This window comes from Oryzias latipes, chromosome 16, assembly GCF_002234675.1.
Source record: "Oryzias latipes chromosome 16, ASM223467v1".
Classification (NCBI taxonomy): Eukaryota; Metazoa; Chordata; class Actinopteri; order Beloniformes; family Adrianichthyidae; genus Oryzias; species Oryzias latipes.
This window is the reverse complement of record NC_019874.2, coordinates 17,182,437-17,198,925: the sequence shown is the minus strand read 5'-3', so window position 1 is coordinate 17,198,925 and position 16,489 is coordinate 17,182,437. Positions and strand designations below refer to the sequence as shown.

Here is a 16,489-nt window from a genome sequence, read left to right as displayed (position 1 = left end):
GGGCGACGCTTGTTAGCCATGTTAATGATGATGAGCTGGCTCCAGTAAGCTGACTAATATCAGGGGATGTCACTATGAAAACACCCATTCATTTTCCTCATTGGTCTAAATGTTGTGTGGCCGGACTGCTTTTGTTCCTGAAGATGAATCCCATTATTCATGTCTCACCCTCAGCTGAGCGGATGATTCTCATTAGCCAGAGCAGACTGCGTTTTTCATCATTTAGATTATATTTTTTACTGCTTTATGAGTTATTACCATTGAGGGAATACAAGACAAGAGGCAGAGTATCTTAAACTTTCCAGATGAAGTGCATATAAGTAATTAAACTGCATTTTTCATAGAATAATGCATGACATGCTGCCCTCCAGATAGGCTTGGGTTGGCTAACTTTAAGACGCAATAAAAACTGTTCAAACGTCAATTTAAAATGTCAGCGGAAAATCAAAGCTTTGATCGTGTCAGTGAGCATCTCCTCCATAAAACATATTTTATTCTGAACATTTTCAAACATGTAAAATCCTTTTTGGGTTTGTTTTTTATATTTTCTTTAAAAAAACATGAAACAATGATGTATTTTACATTATGTAGTCACTGACTGCCCTCTACTGTCTTATATCCACACTTGATAAATTACTTTTAATTTCATCTCTTAGAATAACTGAAGTAATTTACTTGTTAAAATCTTGTATACGCAGGATTTAAGTTCTTCCCTGCAATACATCATGGCATTAAACAGTGCAATAAAAAACTATCACCTTTCTAATGGTTTAAATATGATGTTAACACATTTCCATGCTTATTTCATGGCAGAGATGTTTAGTGGATAGTGTCTGCCGTGTCTGTTCAAATTGCCTTCCTCAATAAAATCATGTGAAACAAAAGTTGGAGCTGTAAATATCCTGTTCCCACACAAACAGAGTAGAATCTCACTGTTTATACTCGCTATGAGAAGAACTGGCCACCCTTGTAAGAGGTAAACAAACACACAGTTCAGTTTTTGACAACAGGGCTGTCTCATACCAGCTCAATATAACTATTGTAGCATAAGAAAGGGATCGGTGTAATATAGAAGCTGTGAAGCCATAGTCTATCCGGTTTTTGTTGTGGCTTTTTGGTCCAATGTTAATCTTTTTTTTTTTACTTTGGGATCTATGTGTGTATATGTCCATATACAAACCTAGCAATTGAGAAATACAAATACAGGTTGGTATGAAGCTCAAATTATGGCTGAAGCAGCTTTTTTTGTGGTTAGAACCATTCAGAAAAAGTAAAAAAAGAACTGAAGAGAAATGTTCACGTTTAGAGATTTGCCTTATTAACTGTATTTAAAGCTACAAGGTCGCATTTGATTGCAGTTTCATTAAAATGAAAATTCCAATGAAAGAAACTTTTGTTTTGTAAAATGTGTGTAAATAACAAGAGCTCTTTCAAAGTGAAATACAAATTGTATGTTCCAGCCTCTTTTTTTCTGGGTGTGTTGGTGGGGTAAGCATTGTGTGATACTTTTTCTTTCAACTACAAAGAGCTGTCATCGATGTCATCCTGTCAGATTGGATCATAAACGTTGATCATCACTGCAGACACATCAGCATGATGATCAACCACAGCAGCAGTGAAGCATGGACCTTCATCAACGCTTCCGGTCCCACCCTGCCTGTTCCAACAAGCGCAGCTAACAGAAGCAACATGGAAGCATATCTTCAAAGACTTGCACATTTAGATGAAGGACTCTACAATGACTTTTATGGCCTCTGGGTCACATTGATAGTCATAAACTGTCTAATTTTTCTAGTAGGTGATTTTTTTTTTTGTCTCACATATTTCTTCTTTCACAGCTGTTTCAACATCTCCCTCTGCTTCCCAGGTGGGCATGGTCCTCAACACTGTTGCACTGTACGTTTTTTGTTTCCGCACCAATCCAAAGACCACATAGGTGATCTACACGATCAACCTGGCCGTGACCGACTTGATGGTGAACCTATCTCTCCCAACCCGCATCCTGCTGTACTACAGTGGAGGTGCTTGCCTCACCTGCTCCTACATGCACATTTTCAGCTACTTTGTCAACATGTACTGCAGCATCGTGTTTCTAACCTGCATATGCGTGGACCGTTACCTCGTCATTGTGCAGGTGAGTGGCGTGTCCACAGTTGTGTCCACTGTTACCTGCTGACCCCACTTTAGATCTTGTTGTTGTTGTTTCGTCTTTGCAGGTGGAAGCATCGCCACACTGGAGGAACTCCAGTGTTGCCAAATGTGTGTGCATTTCTGTCTGCCAAAGTGGTCACATACCCCTCCTTATCGACTGCTCTCAAAAAACACTGGCTGCTGCATTGCCAAGCTTCTCATTCTCACCATCACAGAGTTCTTCTTACCTTATATCATCATTTTGGTCTTTACTTTGCGCATTATGTGGGCCCTTATTGACTGGCGCCTGATGAAGCAAAGCAGGTATAACAGAAGAAATGAGTGCTATGAATAGCAGCAGAATAGCATTGGTTTGAAGAAAATTAGATGCAGAAAATGGATGAGCATAAAAAGTTACAACAGAGATTCACTGTGGTTTTGTTTGTTTAGTTTTATTTTTTGCAGAGAAAGGAGACAGAAAGCTGTTCAACTGCTGGCCACTGTGCTGGTCATCTTCACAATCTGCTTCACACCCTTCCACGTCAGACAGGTAAGAAAAAAAAATCTGTTAGAAAAACGTCACATTACATTACAAATTCTTGCAATTTTAGTAAGAAAACACCACGTCTTTTGGAAATATGAAAATTAAACCTATTTTTTTTTGGTTGGGCAGAGATTTAGAGGCAGACCTTCACCAACAAATGCAGAGTTCATATTCATTGGACAAGCTTTAGGTACAGTACTTCTCATATTACATTATCAAAGAATGCTGCTCTAGGCATTAAAAGATTTATGATCATTAATCTATAAATGGAAGGCATCATGTTTGTACGCCTAAAGGTAGAAAGACAATTTGTTCTATCTTAGCAATCTATGGTGCATATTGAAAGCATCATTTGCTAATTTTAGTGTACCCAAAGTCGTTCATGTAGCAAAAAGTAGGACCTAGCTTAATCAAAGCTGGAGAACGTTTAAAGGACAAGTGTGTCCAATTATTCAGAGATCTGTGTGTTCATTGAGGTGCAGGTGGAAAACATAGAACAAGACCAAAAAGAGGAGCAGAAGAGCAGCCAACAAAGACGTGGACAAATGATCATTTCATTAAAATAAAAAAGGAAAGTCTTTTAGAGGGAAATGAACCAAAAAACAAAAAGGTGAAAACAAAACAAAAGCTTTTGACACAAGTATCTAGCGTAGTAAAACTAAAACCTAGGGGAAAAATTAACAAAATATAAAAAGATTTTAAAACTAAATAGAGTTCTTGGGGCAACAGGTCAGGAAAACCTGAAGGGGGACTGGACAAGCCAGGGGGTCACCAACAGACCTAGTGTTGGCTCAAATTTACCTTTAAAAGACTTGTCATCAAAGCAAGAGGAACAAACTAAAATAATTTAAAAAGCTCAGATTACCTGTTACATTGTGAAAAACACATGCGATGCCATCAACACACATCTAACGTTAAGGGGCAGGTAGAAGTCTAAGGAGTTTGATATTCAAGGCAGAACTTGAAAGTTGTCCTGATGTTTCAAGAATGTTTTGTAAAACGACATGGGAAATAACAAGGTAGCATTAAGGATTTATGAAGAAGTTCTACTATGAACTAACAGGAAGGGCCTCATGTTATAAAAAGTGTATGCTGGTGATAAAAAATAAAGGGGAAAGTCCCTCCACAACCTGGATCGATAATTCATCATTGAGCTGTTGACAGAAAAATTATACAACAGTGGAGGATTAGGTCTGAATTGATTGATGCTGTGTGATGATTAAAGCTGTGACCTCCACAATGAAAACTCAGACTTCAATTTAGCATTTAACTCATGAGACAGATAAGACCCACCCATCAAAAGAGAATATGTCAAATTTTATGAATGTATTCCCTAAAAACACAACATTTTGTGTTTTATTTTTTGCATCATCATGTTTTTCCCCTTTGTTTTTTAGCTTGCGTTAATGTTTTTCATTTTTAAAATTACAAGATTTAAAGAAGTCAGAACAACAAACTTTGAACTGTTTTAAGTCAGATTGAGTGTAAGTCTTTCTGATTTAGTGCATAGCTGTTTTTTCCATAATGTTTCTGACGGCTTTACTTTTTTGTTTTTGTAGGTGTGGGTTTACTTCTACCCAGATATGCCGCATAATGTGATTGTATAGCACTTAACAGTCACTCTCAGCAGTTTAAACAGCTGTATGGATCCTATTGTTTACTGCTTTATTACAAATAATTTCCAGGTAAGACCTTATTCCTTCTCTTTTTTTGTAATATCCTGTTCAAATATGTTTGTTTTCTTCCTCTGTTCTTCTTTTCTTCCCTTTGGTTATGATTTGTTCATAAATCACTCTTTTATTTACTCTGTTGCTCCATAACACCATTGCTTTCCCCCAGGCCACTGTGAGACATCTTTTCCAGCGTGTAAAGGCGGAGCAGACCAGTGGTGAAATTGTCAGTATGCAGCATAGCTCTTAGGCCTCAGGAAGGATAGCCAGCGCCAACACTAATAATGTGATGGTGATGATGAAAATTACCGGCGCAGTGCAAAGAGACAATTGGAGAAAGAGATGCACTCCGTGGAACTTCTCACTGTTTGCTTGGCAATAAGAGTTATTTCTGGACTCGGCAAAATACTGATCAACAGCAGCAACAGCTAGAAAAACGGGTTTCGTAAAATTCCTATGAGAATAATTTAGATTTCCTTAAGAATTAGAAGCATCATTAAACTGTCTCTTATTACCAAGGGGGAAAATGTTTTGTTGTCAACTGAATTTTCCAGACCTGTATCATACCAACACCATTACATTCTTTGCTTCCTTTTTATTTGATTATGGTGTTTTTTGTTTTTTTGAAAAGCTGAAAAACCTTATGCATTTACTGTCAAGAGAAAGCAGTCATCGATGATTTTAGATTACATTGGATTAAAAAAAATCTGAAAATAAATTTAGTGAACCCTATAACTTTCAAATATGATTGATTGATTCTTGTAAATATTGTAATTTTGACATTTCCTTGGGACCACTGCATTCATTCTGACTTTTCAAATCCAGCACACAATGATTAGACCATTACAGTTTTTTTGTTATATTTTTACATTCAACTACTTTTTTATTTATCTTCATGTAAAAATAAAAGTCCCTTTTTTTGTTCTTTTATTTTTGGTTTTCATTTGGTTATGTGTCTACCTGTGTCCAGCAGAGGGCAACTCTGCAGTGTCATCAAAGCCAATATGAATGAGCTGCAAAAAAGCTACAATTTAGATGAATTCTTGCTCTGGTTACAGCAAAATGTTTTTAATTGCAAAATTTTGGGGGTTGCTTTTGCAAAACAACCCCTCACTTGCGTAGCTTCCACAGCCTTGTTGCAAACCATAACGATATGAGATGAAATAAACATCATAATGAAATGAATAGAATGGATTAATTATGTGGGATTAAATGAGCATTGCAAAACATTATTTTGATTTGATTTGAATCAAATTTGAAACCATTTGAAAATGGTTCTATGAGAAACTGGGGCCTTGGGGATTTAAATACTCCACAGCAACCACCAAGCAAAAAATGTGTGTAGGCATGTCTTTTTATACCTTTTTTTCTGTAGGTCGTCACTTCGATGAGCAGGAAATAAAGTAAATAGATGAATTACTCTTTTTGTTGTTTATTTATCAATGTATACAGAATGGGATTAGGGCCATAAATGTTTCTAGGCTACATTAAAATAAAAAAATAAATAAAAAAATCATGTCTTCAAAGTAAATGATCCTTTCAAAGCAAAAGATTTTTTGGGGAAAAAAACAACCGTCGTGTTAACTTTTCGTGTATGTTTAGAACAAGTCCACGTTTTCAAAACCTAACTAAGCCATATGTGAAGTACATACAAAGTTTAATTTACACTCCTTTTTAAATAATGAATGAAACATTGGCGAGGCTTTTTTTTATTTATTTATTAGCATATGTACCCTTTTTATTCACGTTTTATGATGCTTTTCTATTATCTACAAAGCATTCTAAGGAGCAGTATTTCTTCGACGTCAGAGTCTCACTCGTAACGTGGCCACGCCCTTTTTTTGGTTACTCTGGAAACCAACGAAGTGCATGATTGTAGTAATGAAGCGACAAGCCCCCGGTCTCTGAATTAGCTGGCTAAGGTTAACATCATTTCTACTCAAGGAAAAAAAAAAAAAAACGGCGTCGCTGCTTGCATGAAGGTAAAAAGAAGCGTGAATGCGGAAGTCCCGATACGTTTATCAACAGGAGTAAAACGCAGGTTTGTCATGTGTCATTTTCCTGCCTTGTAGGGTCTCTGTCATCATACATTAGCCAACCAATGTAGCTCGCTAACTTACCTAGCCAAAATGTTTGACGCCGCTACAAGGGAGGAGTCAACTCCAGGTTTTTCTTTAGTATTGTTATTATTATTTTAAACATATTTATTGTTAATGTTAAACCGCGGGTGCCGCTGTTTCGATAGTGGAAAAGTACAATGAATGAGCAGCATGGGCTCCCGAGCGTTTGGTAAGGTGAGCCTATTTCAGGTAGATTTCCAACAGGGGGGCATGTTCCGACTGGTCCAGCCCAGCCGAACTTCGCTGGACACTCGCAACCTGGGTAAAAAAACGGTTAGACGGAAGGTTAATGTGCGTTTTTTTCGGTGGTTGAAAGCCTATGCACCAACCAAGTTCTTGGTAGTTATGTGTCTGCAAATTTGTAACCAGATGGTTTGCACACGCTAACTGCTAGAAAAAAAAAAAAAAAAGTTGACAGACAGGGCGGTCCTTAGGTAGGAACCATTAAATATTATTTAACGTGTGAATGTCATAACTCCTGCCTGGATCCGCTTCCTTTGATTTGCCTCTGGAAACTCTGTTTAAGCGAATGTGTGAATAAGCTGACTTGTTATCACGTTTATTATATGAACACACCTAAATACAGATAATAATATCATCCTTTTCTGTAGATAAACAGTTGTTTTATTTGTTGTTTTGTTTTGGGGCTTCTAATAACTCAATAAGTTAAAAAGTTAGGAGAGGTCTTAACTCTCAGGGTTGTTGTCATTCCCAACTAAAGATCCAGCACCTGTTTTAAGTTGACTTCCAGCAGTCTTAACTTACAAAAACAAAAAGGAAAATCAAGGAGAGCATTTTTCTCTTGCAAAAACAGACATATTTTCTCCTGTTATGGAGTCCAAATTCCGCTGGATATTTTTGGAACCTTCTGGTATTTGATCTTTGCTGTCCTCCTTGAAAGCAAATGTTATGACATTCATTTCAAGTGGAGGTATTGTATTATATATACAGTTAGAACACGGGGGAATTCAATTTCTCCTGCAATACATTTCAGCTTTAAAACCTATTTGACAGCTTTTATTTTTGAGGTGTGTGGAATATCTGTGATATCTGAAGAAAAGGCATATTTTGATTTTAACATCTACTTCCCAAAGTGCTGAGATGCAGGGCCTGGAGACCATAACAGACGGACTGAATGCTTCTTCCATGGGGTTTGCTTCTCTCTGCTCATCTGAATTTGACCGTTACTGGTGGTCATTATCAGCGAGACAAGCACAGGAATACATTTTTTGCTCCCTGATCTTAAGATATCGAATATTACAGGGGTTTTATGTATATGTTTGTGGCTGTTTTCTACTCTGCTTCAACTTTTGAAAAAACAAGTTTTTGCAATACCTCAACCCATTCTGTTCTTCTTTGTAATTAGAGCATAGAAATGGGAAAAGACGCAGAAGAGATCGAGGCTAAAGATTTTTCTGAAACCAGAAGACCCAAGGAAAATGCAAAAGATGATGAAAGTGAGGGGCAAGTGGGGGTGGAGGAGGGAAGAAGAGCAGCCCGGATCCCTCTGTATCGCTGGGTCATGCATGCAGCAGTAATGTTTGGAAGAGAGTTCTGCTACGCAATGGAAACTGCGCTGGTGACCCCCGTGCTTCTGCAGATAGGTGAGGAGTACTGCAATGCACAGGGAAGAACGCACTCTACATTTGCCAAAATACACACAGACTTGTTGTGCAACTTGCTGAAGTCGATTTGAAATATGTTGACTTGACACAATCTTCTTCTCTTTCTGCTTTCTAAATGTCCCTCTGAAAGCCAATGTATCTGCTTTAGGCCACTGCAAAACCATGATCCAAAACCATTTGTTTATATTAAATTAGTTCCCTTTCTAAATGAGAGCTGTTGGTTTTAGTTTGTACAACCAGTACCATCAGTGACACTATTGTCATTCCTCTGCAGCAGTGTAACAGCGGAGGAGCCATTCTGCATTTTGGGTGCCCCCCCCCTGTGTCATTTACACTGTAGCTGCAGTGTGTAATCACATGTTCTGTTTGCCACCTTAGCAGAAATGCAACAAAAGCTATCTTCCCTGGCCAGGTATGACAGGGAATGTGTGATGCAGCACATTTCAGGCTTAGTTTCCCACACAATAGTGTAAATTTGAGATTCTATTCAGTGTGGTTCAAATGTGGTCTAAGTTTCTATATTTCCTTTTTTAAAGTGTTAACAGTCTCAAAGGATTTTACTTTTTTCATTTTAGGATTTAATTTTAGTCTTTGGAGATGAATCATAATTCAAAATGATTCAGCTTAAACAGAAAGTACTGTCTTTCCTGTAAACGGAGTAAAGTTTTATATTCGTCTTTGCATTTTTGAAGAAATGAACAAAGAAAAGATCTCCAACATTGCCACCTTGTGCATAAGTGAAGAAACGTATCCATTGAAATCACATCACTGTTTTTCAAACATTGAAATGCATAGTTGTTATTGTTTTCCCAGCCAAAATTCAGGCTGCTGCAATGGGGAATTTTTAGTACAGTAGCTGAAAACTGATCCTCCTTTATAAATCTCAATACATGGAGCACATGTATGCTGTCTTTTGGGAGCAGAAGAAAAAGGATTTCCTTTCTTAAAGATTCAGTTATTTGCATATTTGTCGATGTTTTTAACCATCTTTTTTGTTAAAGGGGAAAAAATGTCCAAATCTGATAATGAACGCTTTTTCAGTCAATATATGTATATTTTTATCAGTGGATGTGACGTGTTGATTACTTGTGAAATGAGGTGTGTGCTCAGTTTTTACAAGGACTCCATTCTTTCCTGTACTGTTAACCTTTGGATCATCTGACAGTGTGGCTGGTGGTTCTGTCACATGACTGTAAGGGCTTTTTTAATTTTTGCACTAGTGAAGGTGCTCAGTGGCCACAGATAGGTGTGCAGTCATACTACTGGGCCGGTCCCAGGTGAGGATGTGAACAAGATGGTGTTTAGAAAGAAAGCCCAGCTCTTATTAAGTCTCCCAAATATTAGAGCCATGTAGGTTTTTTTTTTTAGGATAAGTGCCTATTGTAGGCTCTCAAGTTAGCTTTGTCTTTCCCTTGCAATGTTTTAACCAAGTGATAAATGTAGTCAGAAGTAACTCACTGATAAGCACAAACTGTCAGGTTTCTGTTCATTTTTGTAATGAATTGAAGTCAAGAATTACAACTGAACTTTGCTGCAACACCTGCCTCTTAGATGCATACTTCAGCTGATAGCTAACCTGTGAAGATGTGTGTTTAGCAAAAAAAAAACTCTACTTGTTAAGAGGCTCTCACTCAGAGCAGTAGATTCACCACGACCAGAATGCAAATGAAATGTGGGCCAATAAACAATCTGCTAGAAATCATTGTGAGGCACTGCAATGTCTTGCTGCTAGAGTACAGCATGAACTGCAACAGGAAACCCTGACCTCTGTGAGAAAAAGAGAGATAAGTTTGGATCTATTATGAACCAGCCAGGTGACAGAATTCCTGACATTTTCAAATCAGAGAGCTGTAAACTAGCGGGAGAGAGTGTAATCAGAGAGTTTAGAGCTCTCGGATTACAGTCCCTCTCATCCCCAACCTAACTTTACCGGTGCAACAAAAATGGCGAGCAATATTGGAGTTATTCAGCCGTACAGTTTTGAGCCAGATGCCAGTTGAGACGAGGAAAACAAAGATGATTTATTAGTCTGCAAGTGGGTGTATCAGAATGTAGCGGAGCAGGGAGTTTGTGGCCCACCTGGCATATTTTCTATGTCTGCAGTTTCTGCGCTTTGTGGGACCTAAAACAGAACACTAACAGTGGACCTTTCTGTGTGGAGTTTGCATGTTCTCCCCATGCATGCGTGGGTTTTCTCCGGGGACTCCGGCTTCCTCCCACTGTCCAAAAACATGCTTCATATGTTATTGGTTACTCTAAATTGTACCTAGATGCCTAGATGTGAATGTGAGTGTGCATGGGTGTGGGATTGTGGCCCTGAGACAGACTGACGACCCGTCCAGGGTGTCCCCAGCCTTCGCCCGTAAGTGGCCGGGATAGGCTCCAGCAGCCCTGTGACCCCGAAAGAGAACAAACGGTTTAGAAGATGATTTAAAAAAAAAAAGAAAAAAAAGAATGAATAAATACGCTCTTTTTCGAACAGCATTTTTTTTGTCTGCTTCTGATATACGATTTGAATAAAGAAACACTCAGAAATGCAATTTTAAGCTTAATTTTCTTTATATATGTCCTCCATCATGAGAAAAAACCATAAGAACATGTTAAAACACAGTTTTTATCGTAGTTTGATAAATAATTCCTCCTTTTTTATTTTTTTAAGAATATATAAAACATAAATAAACTCTAATCCCAATGTTTTACAAGCTCCTTCATGACTTCTGTTGTTAGACTTGTCTTAGGCTCCGTAGAAATTCCTATATTTTCACTTCATCATTGACATTCACTGTGTGTGTCATGTTTCAGGTCTTCCTGAGCAGTATTACAGTTTAACCTGGTTCCTTAGTCCTATTCTGGGTCTGGTCTTCACACCTGTGATTGGTTCTGCCAGCGATCGCTGTCGCCTGCGATGGGGCCGCAGAAGGCCGTTCATTCTGGCTCTTTGTCTGGGCGTGCTGCTCGGTGTGGCTCTGTTTCTAAATGGGTCCTTGATCGGTGAGTTCAATATTTGAATCCTAAAACATTGCTGTGTTTAAATAAACAGATGTATGTAGATGCATTTTTGGGTGGTTTTCAGGCCTCTCCATCGGGGACAGTCCAAACAACCAGCCAATCGGCATCGTTCTCACGGTTTTAGGCGTGGTGGTGCTGGACTTTTCTGCTGATGCCTTAGAGGGACCCATCCGGGCGTACCTTCTCGATGTGGCAGACACTGAAGAACAGGACATGGCTTTGAATATTCACGGCCTCTCTGCAGGTGAGACTGTCATCTCCAAACACCAGCACAAAGACCATCAATGTGAAACACACCTATGTGGTTACACACGGGATGATCATACTTGTCTTGATAGGACTCGGAGGAGCCGTGGGCTACATGTTAGGAGGACTGGACTGGACTGGTACAGCTCTGGGCAAAGCGTTTAAATCCCAAGAACAAATTCTTTTCCTTTTCGCTGGAGTCATCTTCATAGTTTCAGTCACTCTACACATGTTCAGCATTCCGGAGCGGCATTTTGCTTCAAAAAGGCTGAACAAAACAGGAGACGGGGACGATACCAGCCAGCTGTCTCTAAAGCCAGCTGGAAGTGTACCTTTGCTTCTAGGTGTAATCCCAGAAGAAGAGTCTTTTACAGGGGACATGGAAAGCCATTCTGACAGAGAGGAAGCAGACTTTCTTGTAATAGACAAAGTGCGCAGTAAAAGTGATTCGGTCTTAGCCATGCCAGATGCTACAATTCACCTGGATCCTGACCTCGACTTGGAGCCACGGGTTTATTTGCCAAGCACGGACTTTTTACCTGAAATGCATTTAGAAGATGCTTTTAAGCCATCAGACCACAACCCCGGCCCCTTACCTCCTACGGATGAACCACCCCACCGCTGTGATGAGCCTGCAAATGCAGTTTTAGCCAAACCAATGGATCCAGAAAGTGGAGAACCTTCTCTTTGTCAGGACAGCTCTGCTGTGAAGGATGCACCTGTGGGACAGGTATGACCAAATGCTGTTCAAATATTTTTTCCCATGCATAAAACAATTTCTTGCCATTGTTTTGTCAAGACTTTGTGTCTCTTCCTAATTATATTCATGACTATACACGTCTTCATTTTTGGTTATTTTAAATGAGAATATGGCTCTTCAGTGTTCTTCTGTCTTGTTACAGGAGATCAAAGCTCTCAACGGTTCTAATCTTGTCAAAGGCCACACTTCCGCTAAGTTGGGACACCGTACAGCTACTGTGTCCATTTTAGCGCGGCCTCATCGACCGACCTTCTACAGACAAGTAAGTCGTTTCTTTGCATTCATTTTTGTTGCATTTACAAAGGTTTCATTCCAATGCACTTTATGGAAAGGCTAAAATGGATCCTTTTGTCTCTCTAGCCATCGTTTACATTCTCCTATTATGGAAAAGTAGGACCCCGGCGCTGTCGACTGCGCCACTCAAGACCTTTCAGCCCTCATCCGATCACCACATCCCAGAGTCTGAGTGATCTGCGAGACATCCGGAAGCCTCTGTGCCAGAAAGAGCTGCATCTGTCAGTGAGCACTCTGTCCTCTGAGGGCTCCAGCTCTGAAGGAGGTCCAGATTTGGGCAGAACTATCAAACTGCTATGGCTGTCCATGTTCAAGGTGAGCTCAGTTAAATCTTCCAGGATATTTTGGTGCCGCCAACATCAGCACCACACCTGTCCTTTTATTTAAACCGTGTCCATTTGACACTATTCTGATTGTGACTTTCAGATGCCAAAGCAGCTGTGGAGGCTTTGTGTGTGTCACCTACTGACATGGTTCTCCATTATAGCTGAAGCTGTGTTTTACACCGATTTCATGGGACAAGTTGTCTACGAAGGAAAGCCCATGGTAAACACAAACTGTCTTTCTATAGCTGTTTTGTTTTTCATTTACTGATGATGTAAAGCAATCCCATAACTCATACAGCCGGTCTATTCTTCATTGTGCCTCACTGTGCTGCGTATGAAGCCGCCTGTTTTGCCGCTGCTTGGTATTTTGTTTCATCTCCGATCTGCTTCCTGAACCAAATCTGTGGCCGAATGGTTGCAGCTTTAAACAGTGATGCTGCAGAGACGGATAGCTTTCTGGTCTAAAATGTTGCTTAAATATATTTTAATATGTTTTATTTTTAGTCCTATGTGTACAATTGTATAACAAACAAACAGAAAAATCTTTCTATGAAAGGAAACATAGTTTAAAATATTGTTTATTTAACATTATTTCAAAGTTAACTTTGCTCACAAACACCTAAGTAACAAACATTTGAAATGGCAAACAAAAAAGTTGCTAATGCTATAATGTGTCTGCATGAATATGAAATGAGGTAGTAGAAACAAAGCAAAGACAGACCATAGTTCCAACTTCATTGTTCAACGATAACACGAAAGAGGCTTAACTTTTGCAATTTCAGCTGGCTGCCTAACCTTTACTCTAATGTTTAAACAGCACTATTTTCATTTTCTGAAAAGAATTTAAAGTTTCAGAACTAAATCGCCTCAGCAGATGTACATGTTTGAACTGTTAACTATGTCATTTTGAAAACCTTAAACTAAAAGTTCATTCACAATTCATCTCTAAACCTATTTAAGGTTCTAGAAATTGGAGTCCATTTCACAAAATGTGTAGGGATTCCATACTGTCATTTTTTTTCTGCTTTTTTCAGGCACCGGCTAATTCCACAGAGCTGCAAAGATATCACAATGGAGTCCAGATGGGCTGCTGGGGACTGGTGGTCTATGCTGCTACAGCTGCAGCCTGCTCTGGTAAACCAATCATTTCTCATTCTGGAAGTTGAGAAAAATAGAAGGAAATTCTGTTTCTATTGCCATTGCTACTCTTTCCAAAGTCTCTTTTAGTAACCAGCTCTTTGTCTTGGTCCAGCCATCCTTCAGAAATCTCTGGATAATTTTGACCTGAGCATTAAGGTCATCTACATCATTGGAACCTTGAGCTTCTCAGTAGGTCAGTTGGCCCGAGCTTTGGCTGTTTCCTAATGATGTGCTGCCCCTCCAACCACTAGATTTAGTTTTCTTTAACCTTAACCAAATGTGACAAAAAGATTCAACTTTATGTTTTAACTGTCAATGAAAGCTGAAATGTAGTGCTCTCTGAAGGAAACATTGATATTAGTTTCAGATCATAGAATATAAGGTTATATGTTAACCCAGAAGGCCTGTAGGTTATTTTGTTTTTCAAGTATGAAATTGAATCAAAAGATCTAAGGAAAGTCTGATTTAGTGTTAGTATTGTGCTTGTTTTTTTAAACTTCCTTTGTTGTTACAGGAACTGCAGTTATGGCGGTCTTTCCTAATGTGTATGTGAGCATGATAATGATCAGCACCATGGGCATCGTCTCCATGAGTATCTCCTACTGCCCCTACGCGCTGCTCGGGCAGTACCATGAAATCAAAGAGGTATGATTGCACATTTGGACACATTTAAACCCAAGCTAGCAGCTCTTGAAGACACAGACAAATTTAACTTCTTCTTGCTTATTTCACCTAAGTGATACTTCAGTAAATTTGTTCATTTAGGTTTTTGTATTTTGGTGAAACTGATTTATTTTAGTCAATGTGGGTTGTACTAAAAGCATCAATGAACCTAAAGATAAAATAAGTAAAATGGTATTTTGTGTCTCCTTCATCAGTACATTACCCACAGTCCAGCTAACACTCGAAGGGGATTCGGTATCGACTGTGCCATATTATCCTGCCAGGTCAGTCCTCTCTGCTTCTAAATGCAACTAAACCACCTAGCTTAGCCTGAACTTTAAAAGTTTTTCCATCTAAATCCCCCGTTTTGCTGCTTTTACAGGTATATATCAGTCAGATACTGGTAGCATCTGCCCTTGGATCAGTGGTTGATGCTGTCAACAGCGTTCGTGTCATTCCAATAGTGGCCTCTGGAGGCTCCTTCCTTGGCTTTCTCACTGCCTTATTTCTGGTCATTTATCCTGATCCTGAGGCTGAAAGCTCTGAGTCGGACCATAGCTCAGCTAGTTTACCTGCAGAGGAGGACCAGACTGCAGAAAAGACCAAAGATCAGAGAGCCACAGTGCTGAGCCTCACAGATGGAGACGGCTTGAAAGGGACAGAGAATTTTGTTTAAAATTGTAGGAGACAAGGTTTTTGCTCAACAACTAAAAGAGGAATGGTGTTCATGTAATGACCTGTGCTTTCGAGAAGAACATGGGAAAGATACAAAGAAAAACATTACAGGAAATAGACGTTCCAATGTTGAGAAATCTTAATGGTGTGCATTAAGATTGTGAAATCAAAAGTAGCAAATAGATTTTTGGAATTCTGTCCATTCTGATCTGCTTAGGATGTTACTACCTCAACTCAAATACATACAAATGTTCAGCTGAAGTTATTACTACTAGTAAGCCATTATAAAAAACTGCCAGATGGCAGTAAATAGATCAATGCATGAGACATTTTGTCTCACTTTGACAGGATGCAACCAGACATTCAAACAGAAGCTGCTCCAGAACTGTTGAGGGGACAATCACAAAACCCTGAGAGCGTTTCTTCTTACCTTATTCTATTTCTTTGCTCCTCTTCTGAAAAAAGACTATAATAGAATTTTTTTTGATATTATAGGTGTTTAAAAGCAAATTCCGCTCATAATGCTTGAACTAACACCAGTAATATTGCAGCCCATATATAGAGGAATTTTAGGCATAGTTTAGGCACAACTAGAAATCCAAGGAATTAACTTTTGTAAAAATTTCTCTCAAACACATAAATTACTAAATCAATTTAGGAATATCTGCCAAAACATGGACTTTAAATTCCAATATTTTTCATTGCTTAACTGTGCCTTAAGAGTAAAAAGAAAAGTATTTGAAATGCGATTATTGTGAAGTCACGTATTGCCAGTTTAATTAAGTGAAATGAGTTGTTAGAAGAATATCTTTTTGTTTGTTTTTTTAAATCCAAAATATCTCTCCTTTTTAGTATATTTCTGATGTGCAGCTGTGTTCATGTGAAATGTAAAGTTCCAAAAGTATAGTTTCATTTCACCCAAAAAGCAAAAATGGATGTTTATGAGAAGGTTCTGACTGTTTATTATGCTGTCATTTCCCAGAATGCAAGTCACTAATGAGGTGTTGAAAATATAGCAATCATCCTGTAAACTCAGTGCCCCCTGAACTGATAAAATAGTTCATGCTGAATAAAGGTGATTCCACATCTATGCAGGCGATCAATGCTAGCTAGACTTTACCTCCACTGTTGCTACGACCAAATGAGCCTTTAGCCAAACTCAGGAATCTCCCAGACAGACTTTTAGCTGGAAAACAATTCTGTTCAGTAAAGATGAAGTCCAAATATGACCACAGCAGGGAGCACTTTATGGATCTTTGCATTACAATGCTGTAAGGATTCCACAAA

General features: G+C 38.8%; 2 protein-coding genes across 6 annotated transcripts; both read left to right on the top strand.

Moving 5' to 3' along the window:
* Window positions 1-1,150: 1,150 nt before the first annotated feature.
* LOC101166740 (G-protein coupled receptor 20) lies at window positions 1,151-4,726 on the top strand. Its single transcript, XM_020710566.2, is given in 6 exon segments — window positions 1,151-1,794; window positions 1,868-2,134; window positions 2,285-2,454; window positions 2,596-2,680; window positions 4,234-4,359; window positions 4,514-4,726. Coding segments are annotated over 6 exon segments (1,062 nt in total). The 5' UTR covers window positions 1,151-1,593.
* A 1,375-nt stretch (window positions 4,727-6,101) lies between these two features.
* On the top strand, window positions 6,102-16,431 carry LOC101166495 (solute carrier family 45 member 4). Of its 5 annotated transcripts, none has more exons than XM_023964345.1 (13): window positions 6,102-6,326; window positions 7,831-8,068; window positions 10,892-11,080; window positions 11,163-11,342; window positions 11,437-12,074; window positions 12,247-12,366; window positions 12,465-12,713; window positions 12,825-12,944; window positions 13,759-13,858; window positions 13,977-14,057; window positions 14,379-14,509; window positions 14,743-14,811; window positions 14,910-16,431. In XM_023964345.1, exons 1-13 carry the CDS (start codon window positions 6,321-6,323, stop codon window positions 15,201-15,203), a joined length of 2,415 nt encoding a protein of 804 aa, XP_023820113.1. In that variant the 5' UTR covers window positions 6,102-6,320; the 3' UTR covers window positions 15,204-16,431. The 5 variants fall into 5 exon arrangements, with proteins under 5 accessions (XP_023820113.1, XP_023820114.1, XP_023820117.1 ...); XM_023964346.1 differs by having other exon boundaries at window positions 6,104-6,385; XM_023964349.1 differs by lacking the exon at window positions 6,102-6,326 and adding an exon at window positions 6,410-6,510.
* The last annotated feature ends 58 nt before the right edge of the window (window positions 16,432-16,489 follow it).

Bases quoted from the DNA above. Each gene is read 5' to 3' on its own strand.
- LOC101166495 (XM_023964344.1), top strand. From the start codon at position 6,606: ATGAGCAGCATGGGCTCCCGAGCGTTTGGTAAG. The intron at 12,367-12,464 runs GTAAGTCGTTTC...TTGTCTCTCTAG, and splicing joins GACCGACCTTCTACAGACAA to CCATCGTTTACATTCTCCTA. The intron at 14,812-14,909 runs GTCAGTCCTCTC...CTGCTTTTACAG, and splicing joins GTGCCATATTATCCTGCCAG to GTATATATCAGTCAGATACT.